Source organism: Equus asinus, chromosome 21 (assembly GCF_041296235.1).
Source record: "Equus asinus isolate D_3611 breed Donkey chromosome 21, EquAss-T2T_v2, whole genome shotgun sequence".
Lineage (NCBI taxonomy): Eukaryota > Metazoa > Chordata > Mammalia > Perissodactyla > Equidae > Equus > Equus asinus.
Window position 1 is genome coordinate 13,125,981 of NC_091810.1, and position 17,096 is coordinate 13,143,076.

The 17,096-nt window shown below is 49.0% G+C and overlaps 1 protein-coding gene across 2 annotated transcripts in view; it reads left to right on the plus strand.

Moving 5' to 3' along the window:
- The first annotated feature begins 2,747 nt into the window (after nt 1–2,747).
- RAB43 (RAB43, member RAS oncogene family) overlaps nt 2,748–17,096 on the plus strand; it is a 36,148-nt gene continuing 21,799 nt past the window's right edge. For both annotated transcript variants that reach the window (XM_044755177.2, XM_014853090.3), the window contains exon 1: nt 2,748–3,090. In XM_044755177.2, coding sequence (XP_044611112.1) covers nt 2,887–3,090 — 204 coding nt within the window. In that variant the 5' untranslated portion in view covers nt 2,748–2,886. The remainder of the gene's footprint in view (nt 3,091–17,096) is intronic.

Consider the following 17,096-nt stretch of genomic DNA (forward strand, 5'->3'; position numbering starts at 1 on the left):
TGAGCCACAGAACAGTAGGCTGACAGCAGATGCTTCCAGTTGTCAACTAGGATGGTGCCACCGTGTGGCAATAACCCAAATACAGGGAGAATTCACTCTGCCTATCCACCATCAGCTTTAAGAATTTTAAATTCTTGACACATTTAAAAACATTTGTGATGCACATTATTTCAAATTTTGGGCAGTGAGACATCATTAATGTTTTTTAATTGCTCCATTTTGAACAAAGATAATTCAATTTCAGATAAAATGGCACAGGAATTTGCCATCAAAAAAGAGGAAATGCAGATATTTTTAAACAGCTTTATTGAGGTATAATTTACATACCATCCATTGTAGGAGTACAACTGAATGATTTTAATAAATTTCCTGAGTCATGCTACCCTCGTGATGGTCCAGTTTTAGAATGTTTCCATCACTCCACAAATGCAAGTGGTTTTCTGGGCTGGGCTTTCTGGTAAAATCCATACCCAGACTGCTAACATGCTCCCACCCAATCCCAAACCAATTCCAGGCAAAGACAATGTAAAGGCCAGTTTATGGGCTAGCTCCAGTGGCCTAGTGGTTAAGTTTGGCACACTCTACTTCTGTGGCCTGGGTTTGGTTCCCGGGTGCAGACCTACACCACTTATCTGTGGCCATGTTGTCACAGCGGCTCACATACAAAAAGAGGAAGATCAGCAAAGATGCTAGCTCAGGGCGAATCTTCCTCAGCAAAAAAGGAGGAAGACTGGCAATAGATGTTAGCTCAGGGCAAATCTTCCTCAGTAAAAAAACCATAAAAAGGCCAGTTCAGCTATCCAGCCACTTGTCCAGCTCACCCCAAAACTGTCAACATTCTTCCTTTCTATCCCCATGCCTCCAATTGGTGAGAACCTTGGCTCATCCTGGTTCCTGGACTCACCTTTCCCTTCCCCCTCTCCTCCGTATGCTCCGAGTAGCCACTCTGAGCTGGAGGCTGACCTTGTTTTCTGGGGCTCTGGGCTTTGACAAGCCCCACCTTTCCAGAGCCAACCCCAGCATGCAGAAGCCTTCCATCCCACATCCTTCAGTCTACTCGCACCTTGGAATGGAGGCTATTTCCTGCTGCTCCAGTCTGACACAATACAGCTGGGCTCCCAGAATTGCTTTTCCATGGCACTTTGGGAGTTCCTGTCTGGTATTCTTGGGTATTTCCCTTGGAGTGGAGTTCAGACTGTTTCGGAACAAATAACTCTTCCACCTTCTCCATAGGTCTGCCTTTGCCTCTTCAGCCAGTCTCTCCCCTACTTGGCCAGTAAAGCTGGTCAGGGGTCCTCAGGGTACTGGTCCTGGTGGACTTGCTCTCTGCGGTCTTCTGAAGCTATGGGGAAGGCCCCCTTCCCTTTTCTACTTGGGAGGGTATAGATTTCTGTCTGCTTTGTTCACTGATGTATTCCAAGGCCCTAGATCAGTACCTGACCCATTGCTGGCATTAATCAAATTTTTTGAATTACATGGAACTGGAGAGCTGTAGGCCCCTTGAAGGGGCTGTCTGAAGAGGGCAGGAGTGGTCTCAATTCCCTCCCACCTTGGTAGCTGGGGAGCCCTTTGGCAGATAGGTCTTATTTGATCTATTTTAAGCTTCTTACAGAAGTTTGGGTCTCATTTCTCTGATGACCCCTGGTCCTTGGGGCCAGCTCCTGGGCTGGTCTGCCCTTCCACAGAGCTTCCCTGAACCTCCCTTGTTCCTCCACTCAGGCCAGTCTTTGGTGCTTTTCAGCTGGGTCAGTTCCCCAGACTGGACCCATAATGCCAAGTGAGCCAGCCCATTCTGAGCCATTTGGGCAGCTACTTCAACCACTGCTAGGCTGCCTTTTGGGGTTGGGATCTCCCAAATCCTCCTTCTGGCATAGCCTCCCACCAAACAGGGCTCCTTAATTCCACTCCCCCTAGAATCCTGGGGGTGGGGTGGGGTTCACCTTCAGCACACAGCTTTCAGGTCCCTCTCCCCACCAGGATTCTGGCCTCCTCCCCAGTTTTATAGCCAGCTTAATTTCTGGCCTGACCAAAGCCTTCTCCTTCCCTCCTCGTAGTGTGCCCCAGGCCTTTCCCTTCTTCAGCGGGGGAAAATGCTACAATCTAGCCCATCCTCTGTTAGAAGGATTCTGCATTCCTGGCCCTATCAGCGTGAGCATTAAGGGGCACTGCCGTGGTTGTCCCCTTCCCCAGTGATCCATTCTAGGGGAGGCCATTCTGGGTCCAAGGGCTGGGTTAACAGGCCCCCAGGCCTGCATGCCCAGAGGCCCTAGCATTCCCTCGCGCCTGCTCCTGACTGTGTCTGGAAGAGAAGCAGGTAAGTGAGCCCAGGCTGACCGGCCAGGCCAGGGAGGCGGTCCGGTGCGGAGGGCGGCTCCAATAGGCGGCGGGGGCGTGGCGAGCGGGGGGCGGTGCCGCGGCGGAGTTGGGTTGTGGGAGGGCTTGACGGCGGCGCCGAGGGCGGGTCTGAGAGCGGGTCTGACGGCAGAGTCTGGTTGGGGGCGTGGCCAAGGACACAGCGGAGGCGCCGAGAGCGGCCGGGTATAGGGGCGGAGTCGGGCTGTGGGCGGGTCCGAGGGCAGGGTCCAATTGGGGGCGGGTCTGAGGGCGGGTCTGAGGGCGGGCCTGGGGGCCGGACTCGCCTGGCGCCGGGTTGCGGGCGGGCCGCGAGCTCTGCGGAGGGCCGGACTAGGCGAGCCCGGGGCGGAGCCGAGGCCCGCGGGGCTCCGGGCCGGCCCGGGGCGGGGCGGGGCGGGGCTGGGGCCGGCGCTCGCGGCGCCTCTTCCTCAGGTGTTGCGGCGGTTCCACGTCGCCAAGCGGCCCGCGGCTTCCTTGAGCCCAGGCCGCCCTCAGCGTTCCGCGCGCCGGCCCTTCGGCACCCGCGCGGCCATGGCGGGGCCGGGCCCGGGCCCAGGGGACCCGGACGAGCAGTACGATTTCCTATTCAAGCTGGTGCTGGTGGGCGACGCGAGCGTGGGCAAGACGTGCGTGGTGCAGCGCTTCAAGACAGGCGCCTTCTCGGAGCGCCAGGGCAGCACCATCGGCGTCGACTTCACCATGAAGACGCTGGAGATCCAGGGCAAGCGGGTCAAGGTGGGAGGCCGGCCTGGCCCTCTGGGGCAGCCGCGCCGCCCGGGCTCCGACCGTCTTGGGGCTGGGCCAGGGACCCCGGAAGGTTCTCCCTCAGCGAGGGGGCGCGAGCGCCCCGGGTCGTCCCGAGGTTTCTGGCAAATCCCTTGTGCCTCCCTTCCCCTTCCTCCTGTCGGAGCAGGCCTGAGCCTTGGGGTCGGGGCGGGTTCGGGGCGCCGGGCGCCGGCCTGGGGTGGGGTGCGTGCGTGTGCCCGAGCCGGAGGCCCTGCGTCCCCGAGCTCGCGTCCTGGGGGGACTTGGCTCCAAAATCGCTTCGCCAGTGGAAGGCAGCGGGGCGGCTCGGAGTGCGGGGTCGGAGGGCGCCTGGCCGGCGTGACCCTCCCACTGCGGTCGCAGCCCCCAGCTCGGCCCTCGGGTGGGGAGCCCTTCCAGAAGCTACCCCCCTCCACGCCCCGGAGGGATCAGGAAGTAGTTGCTTCTGGGACCCGAGGGCCAGAACTTTTTGTCGGTTTCCGGCCTGGCCACGCCTCCCCGCAGTCTCTTTGTGGCCCGGGCGGTGGAACTTTACTCCGCAGGGGCCGCTCTGGTCCCCGCCCCCGGCGAGAGTTGGATGGAAACGACTTCACAGATGCCGGAAGGTGGGGGAGACCGTCAGGCGTGGCCGCGGCTCCGACAGAAACAGCAGGATGCAGTTGCCACAGTGTCCTGGCAGCGGTTTGGTAAACAGTGTTGGTGATTAGTGAATCAGAGTGTCTTAACCTGGTGTCAACCCTCCCTCGTGGAGCGAGAGACCGTGGCAGGACGAGCGTCGTTCCTGCTCAGTAGCTTCGCTTGACTGTGCTGTTAGAAACCCTTCCCGTGCTCTCCGGGTTTCGAGTTCACGTGACCTCCAGGACAGCCCTTAAGAGCGCTGGGCAGGGGCAGCACGGGCGAGTGTTAGCTGCTGTTATCGCCATGTTTTCGAGAAACTGAGCCGGGGTGATGGGAGTCCCTTGAGCCCTGATGCTGTGGCGCTCTGCCTCCCCGGGCTGCTCTAGGCCTGCTTGTGGTTGCCTTTCGCTAGGATACTTAGCTCTTTGTTTCTGCAAAACTGGGATAATTTCTGGGTGTTGCCTCCCTCCTGCCCCACCATGGAGGAAAAGTAAGCCAACAGTCTTTATATGACCACAGTGCCTCTAGAGTAGATGTGACAGGGGAAGCGGAAACTCCCTGCCTGAAGAGTTTTTTTGAAAAATAGTCTTTGGGGTTTCTGTGTGTTTTTGGTCTCCTTGGGATAGGAAAAAAGAGCAAAGTGTGGCAGGCGGCTTTGAGTCATTACTTGGGACCATCCCTTTAGAGCAGGTGGTGAGGGGAGGGCTGTGGGATAGGTGGCGTGTGTCCCTGGACGGGTCTGCCCTGTGATGCCAGCAGCCACAGGGAAAGTGGAGTGTTAAAATATAGGCATAAACAGCAGCGGTGTCCTTGCAGGCTGTTGGCCTCTCCCGCTCCAGTGTTTGTGGTGGCCCTGTGCTGACCGTGGTCAAGGAGGGGGCAGAGTGTTCCTGTTTACCTGGCGAGATAGCAACCTGTGCGGAGCCCAGGGTGTACTGTGTACCTGAGCACAGGTTATGCAATACAGGGCAGGCGGTTCGTGATTTCTTTTCCTGATGGTCACCTCCAGGTTGTTCTAATTCAGGAAGCAGCCTGGCGAGACTGGGAATGGGAAAACAGTGTAGGTATGGTAAAGCCCTTAATAGTTATCATCACCGTCCTGCTTGAGAATCAGTTGTGTGCCAGCTGTTTTACAGATGTGTTATTAACCCCTTCTCACGCAGGACAGGCTTGCTGCAGGGCACCCAGCTAGTAAGTGACAGAGGTGGGAATTTTTCTTACAGTTTTTCTGATTCCAAATTGTTGAGGTCTTTCCCCTACACGAGACTGCTTCTTAGAGTTTGATTGTTTGGAGTGGGAAAGCCTTTGGCAATTATTTACCTGCTGGTTTTGCAGTCAGAGGAACCTGAAGCCCAGTGCACTGAAGAGGCTCTGAACTGAAACTGAGCAGCAGTGGGCGGGGGACAATCTCTCAAGTCAGGATTTCTGGGCTCTCCTGACTCAGCAGGAGCAAGTCGTTTTTCCTCTCTCCAGTCTGTTTGCTCATCTGTAAAATACCTCTGAGGTGTCTTCCAGCAATGTGATTTAAAAAAAAAAATAGAGTTTATTTGTTTACTTATTTTTTCTTCTTCTTCTCTCCAAAGTCCCCCAGTACATAGTTGTATATTCTGGTTGTGAGTGCCTCTGGTTGTGCTATGTGGGACGCTGCCTCAGCATGGCCTGATGAGCAATGCCATGTCAGCGCCCAGGACCCAAACCAGCAAAACCCTGGGCTGCCAAAGTGGAGCTTGCGAACATAACCACTTGGCCACAGGGCTGGCCAAAAATCGGGTTTATTGAGGTTTAATTTACACACATTGAACTTTACCCATTTTAGGTGTACAGTTCTGTGAATTTTGACAAACGTATGTAGTCCTGTAACCATCACAATCGAGGCATAGAATACTTCCATCAGCCCAGAAAGTTCCCCTGTGTCCCTTTGTGTCAGTGTCCTCCCTTCTCCCCAGCCCCTGGCAACCACTGATCTGTTTTTTGTCCCTATAGTTTCAGCAGTGTGATTTTAACTGGAACCTTTGATAAGCCAGATTTCGTTGTTGCTTCTGTAGAAAGCATGTCCGCGTCAGGGATTTAGTTTACACCCCTTCCAGGGCCTGTCCGGGGTCCAATAAGCGTCCAGCGTGCTCTCCTAAACCTCCTCTCCCTGTATTGCTGGCTTTTGTCGGAGCTTGAGGAACCTTAGAGGTACATCACCTAGGGGTTTTCAACTCTGAGCTCCGTGCTTGGGGTAAAGGGAGAAGGTCAAGAGGCCAGAGGTTCAGAAGGACCTCAACTAGCTTCGCACCCGACCACAACAGTATTACTTTTATCTAGTTTTATATTGAGGGTTTCTGGGCTTTACTGTTTTGTATTTGACTAAAGAGTTCTGCTGTTAAAAAATAAAAAAGTGTGAGGGGCCAGCCCAGTGGCACAGCGGTTAAGTTCACACGTTCCGCTTCGGTGGCCCGGGGTTCACCGGTTCGGATCCCGGGTGCAGACATGGCACCACTCATCAAGCCATGCTGAGGTAAGGGTCCCACATATAAAGTAGAGGAAGACTCGCACAGATGTCAGCTGAGGGCCAATCTTCCTCAGCAAAAAGAGGAAGATTGGTGGTGGATGTCACCTCAGGGCTAATCTTCCTCAAAAAAAGTAAAAAATAAAAAAACAAAAAAGTTTAAAACCTCACAGATCTAATTAAATGCCTTTATTTCTGCAGTCACTTCCCATTGCAACCAGAATAGCATCCAAACTCCTTACCTGAAGAGATGGGCTCCTGTCAGCCTTGCCAACTTCCTCTCCCTCCTTTTGCCCCTCATTCACCACTCTCCAGCCTCGATAGCCCTTTTGATCCTTCAAATATGTCTGCCTCAGACCCTTTGTGTCTGTCCGCCTGCCTGTCATACTCTGCCCCGAGATCCCTGTGTAATGGCCACTTCATCATTCAGCTCCCACTGTGAATGCCACCGCTTTGGAGAGAGGCCTTCCCCGACCTCCCAGACCCTCGATCCCATTCCGGGATAAGATCAGGAGTAAGTTCATAGCATTTTCCAGGACTTGAAATTGCCTCATTTGTTGGTCTCCTCCTGTACAGTGTCAGCTCCTTGAAAGCGCAGGGATCCAGTCTGCCTGGTGTACCTGCCAATCGCTACACCTGCACCAGTATCAGACATGTGGTGTTCAATATGTGTCTGTTAATTGATTTTTATTTATGAAGAGGAAGCTGAGGCCAAAATAAGTGAAGAGACCGGCATGCCCAAGGCCACACACAAGTCAGTGGCAAAACCAGGATTTGAACCCAGGGTTTTCCTGGTCCCTAAGCCCCGTGCTCATTTTTACGTTTGATCACCCTTCTGAGTCCCTCTGAGTTCATAATGATGACCCCAAGATTCTGCAAGTTAATGAATCTAGTAAAAATGCAGTTGTGGCCAATGCACTTTGAGGGAAGAATGTGGACTTGGGCATTTTATGGATTTTTTCAGTAATAAAAGTTGAAACCCCAAAGAGTTTCAGGATGTTTGTCAGCTAACAAAACACCTTGCCAGCCCCAAACAGCTCACATAGCCTGCTCTGCTGGTGAGTAAGGCTCTGTATGTGTGATGAGTTCCTGCGCCCTACCCTGTGTGAATTCATTTGGCTCTAGCTATGCAAACTGAACTTGGAGAGTGAATCTGGGTGCTGCTATTCCTTCAAACTGTGGAGTCCCTGAAAGAGAACACTGGATTAGGATTCTGAAGGTCTGGGTTGTATATCCAACCCCTCCACAACCACGGCCAATTCCTTTTCCCTTCTTGGAGCCCCAGGCTTCCTCATCTGTGAAATGGGACTAATGATCTTCGCTCTGCGTACTTCTTAGAGTTGTTGGAAAACTATGGACGTGATTAAAATAGTTTAAAATTCCCTTTATGTATTTTTCAATATATAGTCCATCCACCTGGTTCAGAAATTGAAAATTTCAAAGACGTTAAAGGGATATAATAAAGAGTCGCCCTTCCACCTTTGCCCCCCAAGCCACCCACTGCCCTCTAAGAAGAGGCAGTCAGTGTTACCTATTTCTTGTTATCCTGAAAGTGCTATTGTAAATAAAACCAAAGAATTACAAATATAAGGAATTATCTTATTATTGCTGTTGTTACCATTTTCCTCCTTAGGTTAGACAGATTATTTCTTAATGTGTCCCTCCTCAACCCCTCACTCCTCCCCACCTCACTGTCCCCCAGGAAATCTCAGCTGCTTCTCTACTCATTCTTATCTGGGACGACACAAAGGCCTGTTATGTAAACTCGTTTTTGCACATCACTGGGGACACAGGCCTCTAGTCCACACACAAAGGTTAGCCTTGTAGCCTTGTACCCCTGTGTTTAGTTCTCTATCAGGTTCACTCTCCGCTCGTTGGGGTCGCTGCCAGATCTCTCCTTCACAGAAGTAAAGTCTGTGCCCTTGGGCCTGGGCCTCCAGATCTCAGGACCTTCGGCCTTGGCTGTCAAGCTTCCTTTGGCCCTAAAAGTCATCTTTGTTTTTGTGGCATTTCTGAAAGAGGGGGCAGGGCCGAGGTAAAAGGAAATGGCTTCTCTTTAAAATTTGTATCCTCAGTCCTTCCAAATAGGGGTCTGACTTTGCTCGTGTGTTCTACCTATTTGGATAAAATTGGTTTGACTTTTTCAATTTTGATCAGAAATAGCAAAAGGACTGTTAGATAAGATGTAAGTTCTAGGTCATGCTGGTTGTCTGAAGAAATCTGTTCTTGATGCTGTGACAGCCATCCTCATTGTAAAATAAGCCTTGCCTCCCGAGGTTTCTGACAGTCCTGAGGCAGCAATTGTGATGGAAAGATAGTGGAAAGAGGGCCAGCGTTAGAGCCCGGCGCCAGGTTAGCATCTTGGCTTTGCTCCATAGTGCCTTGGGCGTGTGATGTCACTGCTTCTAGTCTGTTTCACTTGCAAACCCCCTAGCTTTAAGGACCATAGTGGATCATCAGTAGATGGGAACTGACATTGGTGTGGAAATCACCTGAGAAAGAGTGGCGAGGGGAATCTGGAAGCTTGGCTTCTCAGCCTGGCTGCCCAGCTGACCTTGTGCTAACTTGTGTTACCCTGTCAGTGAAACGGAGAAAAGAATGCCTGCCTTACCTACCCATATAGGGTTTTCTGTGTAAGAAAAGGCAAGAGCCTGGCCCCCATGGCAGATCTGGGCAGTGATGCCACACCAGTCAGGGATCACAGTGGGAGGCAGAGTCGCACAAGACCTTTAGCACCTTGCAGGTCCACCTTGCAGCTCATGGTGTTGACATGTCTCCTTTCCTTGCTTTCATGTCGTTGGTCTTTAAGCCCGTTTATGTTTTCTTTGTCTTCCATTGGCCTTTGTGTAGTGCTAGGCCTGTGGTAGGCCCTTGCAGAGTCCTGACACTGAAGGGTTTCCTTTTGAAGCTTTGGGCATGAGGAAATCATAGAGTTGAGTGGTAATGGAGTAGCTCTCCCTCCCACATCTACTGCATCTCGTCACTTTTCACCACTGTTCTCATACAGTGTGCCCTTCAAAGCTGCCCTGTGAGAGACTCCCATTTTATGGAGGGGAGAGGAAGGCCCGTGTGTCGCAAGTCAGAACCAGAACCTAGCCTTCTCGCTCCTAGTCTGGTGCTTTTTCCTTATGACTGTATCATACTCTCTACCACCACCAACATACACGCATGCACACAAAGGTGTGGGACCAATTTAATATCTAGGCTGTCATATATCACTTTCATGTTACATTTTTATTAGCAATATCATATCAACATACTAATTCCAGGTGCTTATTAAATAAATCCTTATTAATTTAGATTAATTGGGAGAAGTGGTGCATATGACAGTATGAACAAAAGAACAAGCCCATCTTCTAGAATGGCTTGCAAAATGCTGTTTTACTGAACGTATAGTGATAGAAATCAAGCAAGTATTATTAGATAAAGGGCCTCTCTAACCTGCTTTGACGGATTGATAAATAAGGACTGTTTGTCACTAATAGCTCCTATCTCTATACCATCACACATGTATCCTCCTCTCTTCTTGCTTGCACTACTTTGCCTTGCAGACCTCCCTTTCCTGCCTTGGAAAAAGGCACACTTAACCCTAGATGAGGTGGGTGAGCATCAACAGTTCTTAGGATTTTCCCAAATGGTCATGAATGACTGAGGTGACACCATCCCAAGTATGTGACTGAGGAGTAATGTGGCTGATTTTTTAGCAGTAACAACCTGGAACTTAAATGTCTAAATGAGTGCTGTCCCTTTCAAAGTAGTCTCCTTGAGAGAGTGTCTGCATATTTCCCAAATGTTTAATCAGCTGCGATGGTCCCTATTCAGAATCTTTGGAACCTGCAGCTCTTTCTTTTGGCAGGTCTTTCATGGGTGGATTTGCTGATTAAAAACATCAGAAGGTCACGGGAGCCTACCATAGTGTTAGCAGTTCTTTCGTCCAAAATGAGGCCTGACTATAAAATCATAATTCTGGTTCACGTTAGGCCAGAGGGCTTGCGCAAGCCCCTGACAGCAATGTTGATGTTTTGGGCAGTGACAGTTCATTGTATGGGGGTCGCCACCTCAGCATGGCTGACGAGTGGTGTAGGTCAGCGCCCGGGATCCAAACCTGCGAACCTGGGCCGCCGAAGCACCACGGGTCTGGGCCCTGAGGCTGCTACTTTTTAAGGGGACAAGGTTCTTCTTGATTTGAGAGGCCTTCAGCTCACAGCTGACGGGTTGGTGGGTCTTTTCTCCTTGCATCAGTTTCCTATCTGTGACATGAGGATGTTGGACCATGTGATCTCCGAAGGATTCCGCCATTCATAGAAAAAAGTTGCTTGTAATTTCAAGCCAGGTAATTCCCACCCCTGCCATTCTTATGCCTGAGAGTGTAAAAATTAGATATTTTTAAAATTAAAATATTCTGTTTTCCAATGAAAAATGATTTCTTTTGGTGTAACTAGGTTTTTACTCTTGGATTTTAACTCTCTAATGGGGAAACAGATAGCATATGATTTAATGACCAAAAAAGTGGATCATAGCTGTCAGAATAAACTTCAGTTTGCTAGCTATGAATTGTTAATGTCTGCCATGTTACATGATAGAGAAAATACATAGAAAAAGTCAGTTTTATGAAATATGAAAATTCTATGAAATACGTAGAAAAATCACATATTAAAAAATTAGTTTTATTATTGAAATCACAAGGTAATACCTCAATGGAAACCTTGGCTCTGCAGTTTTCTTTGGGTTATTTTCCCCAGAATAAGCCCTTGACAAGTGTTGGCTGAATAAACCAGAGAGTGAGGGAGAGAGAAAGGGGAGCCATATCTGAGCAGGAAAGGGCGTCAGTGGATCTGGAAGTTCTGCTGGAAGAGTGGGGTTCATGCAAGAGCTGGAGGGCACCTGGGCACGGTGTGGGAAATGAATGTGAGCTGAAAAATGGAGAACTCATGGGAACTCAGGGGGTCCCCTGCCGCTGGGCAGGAGAGTGGTGATGGATGGAAGGCCCTGGTGCATTAAGATACTTCGGGGCAGTTTGCTGTGCATGTGTGTGTGTGTGTGTGTGTGTCAACAGATTATTATTTTGCTTTACACAAGTTGTCCTTACCTGACGATATATTCTGTCTAAAGTAGCACTCTACCAAGTTCCTTTTTTAAAAAAAATCTTTATTGAGATAGAATCCATGCACTATAAATTCCCCCATTTAAAGTGTACAATTCAGTGTGTTTTTGTTTTTTATTTTATTTACTCACAGAGTTGTGCAAACATCACCACAATCAATTTTAGGATATCACCCAAAAAGGAACCTTCATGTCCCCCCGTCCTCCAGCCCATGGCAACCACCTGTCTACTTTCTATTTTATAGAGTTGCCTGTTCTGGACATTACATATAAATGGAGCCATATGATATTGCGGGCTTTCTTATGGCTGGTTTCTTTCACCGAGCATAATATTGTAAGGTCCAAGTTACTTTTTATCCCTTCCAAAAAATGCTTTGTTTTTTCTTCCTGGCACTTACCTATACCCAGGTCCTGTTCACTTGTTTGGTCCCAGACCTGGGAGGGCCTGTGAGCTCTGCCTGTGTGCCTACCCCTGACACTGCGCCGCCCCTGCTGGTGGTGATGAGTGAGTGAAGCGCTCTGCCCTCCCTGTTCAGTGACTGACTCTTTGCACCTAACGAAATGCATCCGGGCTTTGGTTGGATGGATTAATTGTCTCTCTTCCATGTCTCCCTCTACTAATTTGGAAATATATGCATGCTAGTTCTACTCATCATGTTAAATTTTATATATGTATTCAAACTTATATTTTTCTATCTACAGTCTAGAATTACTGCTTATTTCTTTGACTTGAAGAAGACAAGAACCCTGGCACACTTTTCCTCCCTCCTCGTTGCCTCCATCTCAATGATTTCTGTGTTGAAATCATCTAGGATTTGAGTTCTAGATTGTTAATTTTTTTAAAGATTTTTAAAAAAATTTTTCCTTTTTCTCCCCAAAGCCCCCCAGTACTTAGTTGTATATTTTTAGTTGTGGGTCCTTCTGGTTGTGGTATGTGGGATGCCACCTCAGCATGCCCTGATGAGCAGGGCCATGTCTGCACCCAGGATCTGAACCAGCGAAACCCTGGGCCACCAAAGCAGAGTGCGCGAACTTAACCACTCGGCCATGGGGCTGGACCCTGTTAATTTTTTTGACATCATGCGTTGACAATTACTTAGACAATCCCAAGTTCTATTTATTTATTTTTGGTTTGCTCTTCTTTATTTCTTTGTTTCATTTTCATTTTGCCTGAATTGTTCCTCAAGTGATTCTTACAGAAAGAGTGTGTAAGTGATAAACTTTTGGTAACCACATATCCAAAATTAACTTTATTTTCCCCTCACTTAGATGTTAGCTTGGCTAGATACAGAAATCTACTTGTAAAATAATTTTCCTTAGAACCGTGACAATACTGCATTATAGTCTTAAAGCTCCCAAATGCTGCTGGTGTAAAGTCTGACTCTAGTTGAATTATTGTTTGCTTGTGATCAGCTCTCTTTTTATAAGCATTTAGGTTTAAAAAAAATGATTTCTGATGTTCTGAAATTTTACCATAGTGTGTCTAGGTTGTGGGGTAGTTTTCATTCATCCTCGTCTGAACTCAGTAGGAATAATCAATATGAAAATTCCCATATTTCTAAAGCTCCAAGGAATTTTCTTTTATTTTTTTGATTAGCTCCTTCATGTCATTCCTCCTGTTCTCTCCTCTGGAGGTTGCGTAGGACAGGAGCTGGAACGTTGGGTCTGTCCTCCATATCTGTTACCTTTTCCTTTGCCTCGACAGCTTGTTCTGTTGTGCTGCGTTCCAGACAGCCCCTGGGCTCCACCTTCCAGCTCACTGATTCACTTTTCAGCTGTATCTGTTCTGATATTCATTTCATCTTTTGGTTTCTTTATTTTGAAAGTTACATTTTCCATTTCTAAGATCTCTAGTTGGTTCTTTTTCATATCAGTAATATTTTCATTGTAAGGATATTATTAATACTCTTTTATTTTTCCCAACTTTTTACTATGAAAAATTTCAAACATAGGAAAGTTGAAAGAATAACACATTATACGCCATGGATATTCTATCTAGGATTCAGCAATTGTTCAGTTTTTGCTGTATTTGCTTTATCTTTCTATATATGTAATTTAAACTTTTTTAATTTCAAAGTAAGTTGCAGTTAGCATGATACTTCACCCTTGGATACCTCAACATATAACTTTTAAGGATAAGCACAATACCCTTATCATACGTGAGCATATCAGTATTTCTACAGTAGCATCTACTGTCTAGTCTATTTTTAAATTTCCTCAACTTTCTCCAAAACGTCTTTTGTAGTGTTTTCCCCCATTGAACCGGAGTCCAGTATAGGTTTAGTTCAGAACAATGCTTCACTTTTTTTTAATGACATTGATTTTTTTTTCTAAGAATCACTTTCTGGATTTGTCTCATGGTTTCCTCATGGTGTCTTTTCACTTGTTCCTTTATTCCTGATATTTCCTGTAAACTGGAAGTTGAGCTTAGAGGCTTGATTAGACTTGGGTGAAACGGTTTTGGTGAGAATGATTCATAGGTAATGTTGTGTACTCCACTTTATGACGCAGCAGGAGCCCACGATGCCAGGTTCCCCGACTGCCAATGATGCCAAGTTTTATCGCTTGGTGAGGGTGGTGTCCACCAGGTTTCTCTATTCATATTTACTGTTAAAGATTCCTCTTTGCTCTCGTAACATTGTTTCTTGGAGTATCATTTAAGAGCCATGGTCTTGAGCTGGCCTTTTCTGTCTGGAGCAGCAGGGCGAATTGAAATGAGATTAAAAGGGAGAAACTCGGAAATTTAGAAGGTGTTCTGTCAAGCTTGATTATGGTTGTTGGCTAGAAGTCACTATCGGATACCCTCAGACATAAACTGTGCGTCGGGGAGCTCATTAAATGGCAACAAATTCATGGTTTGTTCATCCATTCTGTAAGTACCTACTCTCTCCCAGGCACTGTTCTAAGCACTGATGAGAAAAAAGGTAAATAAGAGACAGTCCTTGTTCTTCAGGAGCTCACATGTAGTTGGGGGAAGATGTGAAACAAATGTGTTTACAGGTGTGTAAACAAGTAACTACCACGCAGTGCCATTAATGCTGTCTCTGTAGTGACTGTGATTTCTGAACCAAGAACTGGGACGCATGGCCTGAGAAGTACACATGTGTTTATTGTGGTGACAGCAGGACTGAATATTTACAATTAGGAATGTTCCCACAAAGCAGGGCCCCTGCGCTTGCCATGGCTGCCATAGGGATGTGTGCTGAGTGCCACAGGGGCACAGAGGAGGCAGCAATCCACTCTCCCCAGGGTCACAGAGGCAGTGAGGTTCGAACTGGGCCCTGGAAGATAAGTGGGAGTTTCCAAATGAGGAAAGACAGAAAAAGAGCTTTGCCACCAAGGCCATATATGTGCAAAGCCATAGAGGTGTGAAAGAGGAAGTGTGGGTGTTTTTCCAAGTCAAGTGTAGCTGGAGTGTTGGGGGAGATATGACTGTGGAGGCACTTAAGCCCAGCCTTCTGATCATGCTAGAAGGTGTGTCAGCTACGTCTTGACATGCTAGGAGGTGTGTCAAACCGTGTCAACTTTGTCTGGGGAGACTCACCACTTGTCCTTGAGGGTTGATGTGGAAGGGAGGCATAATGAGCAGTGAGTGGGGGCTGGGCAGCACAGGAGGTCATGGCTGAGTGGGGCCCCCAGTTTGGCCCACTCTCCATTAATCCAAGTTAGCAAGGCACAAGAGGGACAGTTTGAGGGAAGGCCGAGTTCACTTTGGGACATATGGCGTCTGAGCCCTCTGTAGGCCAGGCCCTTGCTACTGAGGAGTTTTGGGAAAAAAAGAAACAGGTTGGGGTTTCAGGGAATGATTGCAGAGGCTGTGAGTGCTCCATGAGACCGTTTACTGAGGATGTCAGACCTTGCAGCCGTGTCTCTAGGAATGCTGCCGTTGCTGGCCCTCAGCCTTCCCTGGTAGGCATAGGTTGTTGCCGCAAGGAGCTTGCACTGCAGTTCACCCTGTTTGTTGTGGATTCTTTCAGGCCTAGCCGGGGCCTGCCCGACTGGACTGAATCGAACGGAAGGGCTCCTGGCGTCCTCTCTGTTTCACTCACTCCTCAGGTTTCCCTCTAATGCCTAAAGGGGCCTGTGAGCGTGGTTTGGGTGGTGTCAGGGAAGAAGGCTGTGGAGGAAAGGCTTGAGTAGTGATAGATGGTCTCGGCTTCCCTATGAGAAGGAAGAGGGGGGTCTCTGGGGACCTGGCGGCCCTTTGCCGGTGACCAAGGCAGGACTCATTGGTGAGAGGTTAGAGTCTTTTACTACCTTGTGTCTTTTTCCCACCAAGACTGTTCAGGAAAGGGTTTGACTGATTCCTCCAGGAGGTGTAAACATCAATGAGATTTCTTGGAAAAAAATACAAAAAGCAAAAACGCATATGGTTTATGGAAGAGCTGTGCACACAGTAAAGGGTGTGGGGTTTTAGAGTCAGACACAGCTCTTCTGCCACTTCTTTCCTGTGACCCTGTGGCCCCTCCTGTAAAAATGTAAGACTCACCTTCTAGGGCTGCCGCGAGGATGCAATGGACTGACGGATGTGAAGTGCTAGCAGCGCTGGCGCCTGGTGGTTCTCAGACACGTTAGAACCCGGCCTGCGCCCCGTGCTCCCGCTGGCCCCTGCAGCTCACTGCCGTTCCCAGGTTACCGACGAGGAAAGGCAGACTCGGGAGGCTACCGTGACCCTCCTCGATCACTCAGCTGGTGGAGTAGAATGGGAACCCAGGACCCCGCTCTCTCTTACACTTCGAACTGCAGATGACCCTACCAAGGAGAGCTGTGTTTTAACAAGGGACAAGGAAAGTATCTCTGATGCTGGGATCTTGAGCAACCGCGTTTAGGGGCAGGAGGAATTTTGGGCTTAGAAGCCCGTCCCCAGCCCTTACTACCCTCCACAGAGGAACCGTCTTGTCCCTCTAATACCATCTGTATTCAGGTCCATGTTGCTTGCCCCTCCCTGTGTTGCTAGCCCAGCACATTCTCTCCTTTCTCTGCCTCACTTGGTTTCTGTCCACCTGCCTGACTGTCTTTACCAGCTAACATACTGGAGGTTTTGCAGTGTCTCACGTCGCTCTTAACAGTGCACCCACGTCTCGGTCTGTGGCTCATTTGTGAGCCATGGGCCAAGCTCTTCCCTGGAGAACCAAAGCAGGAGAAGTGGCAGCGGCTGGCCAGAGGAGTGGCCTGCAGATTCCTCTTCCTGATTCGACTCACCACATCCCAATACACCATGAGAAACAGCTCAGGAACCTGTAATTGGGTCAGTCTGACCAGTTTCCAGAGTTTTGTCCTGAGAACTCATTTTTCCAAGGTCCTTGTCTGCTATGAAGAAGCAGGGAACTTCGCACTGCCTGCTTTGTCATACAGGAGAAGACTGTTCAAACCAAATCCTCTTCTGTTTCCAGCAGGAGGGACGGCGCTGGATGCAGCCTCTGGGAACTGAACTGCCAGTGGTGCTTTTAACCTAATCAACAGGATTGATTTCCCATTGGGCGCATGTGAACTCACTCCGCAGGAACAGCAGCCACGAACCCCTGGAAAGAGCTGTAGCCTGCTGTGTCTCTTGTCTCCCTCTTGCTGGCCTGCCTTTGGGAGGGTTCCTTCCTTGTTGAGTGCCTGCTTTGCGCCAGGTTATTGGTGGCACAAACAATAAGATGGGGTCTGTCCTCTCACGAGCCCGTTCTTGATGGCAACAGACAGACTTACAAACCGGGAGCCCCATGTGGACAGCCCTGGGCCAGTTCCCACTATGAAGCCTGTTTGTTTGGTCTAC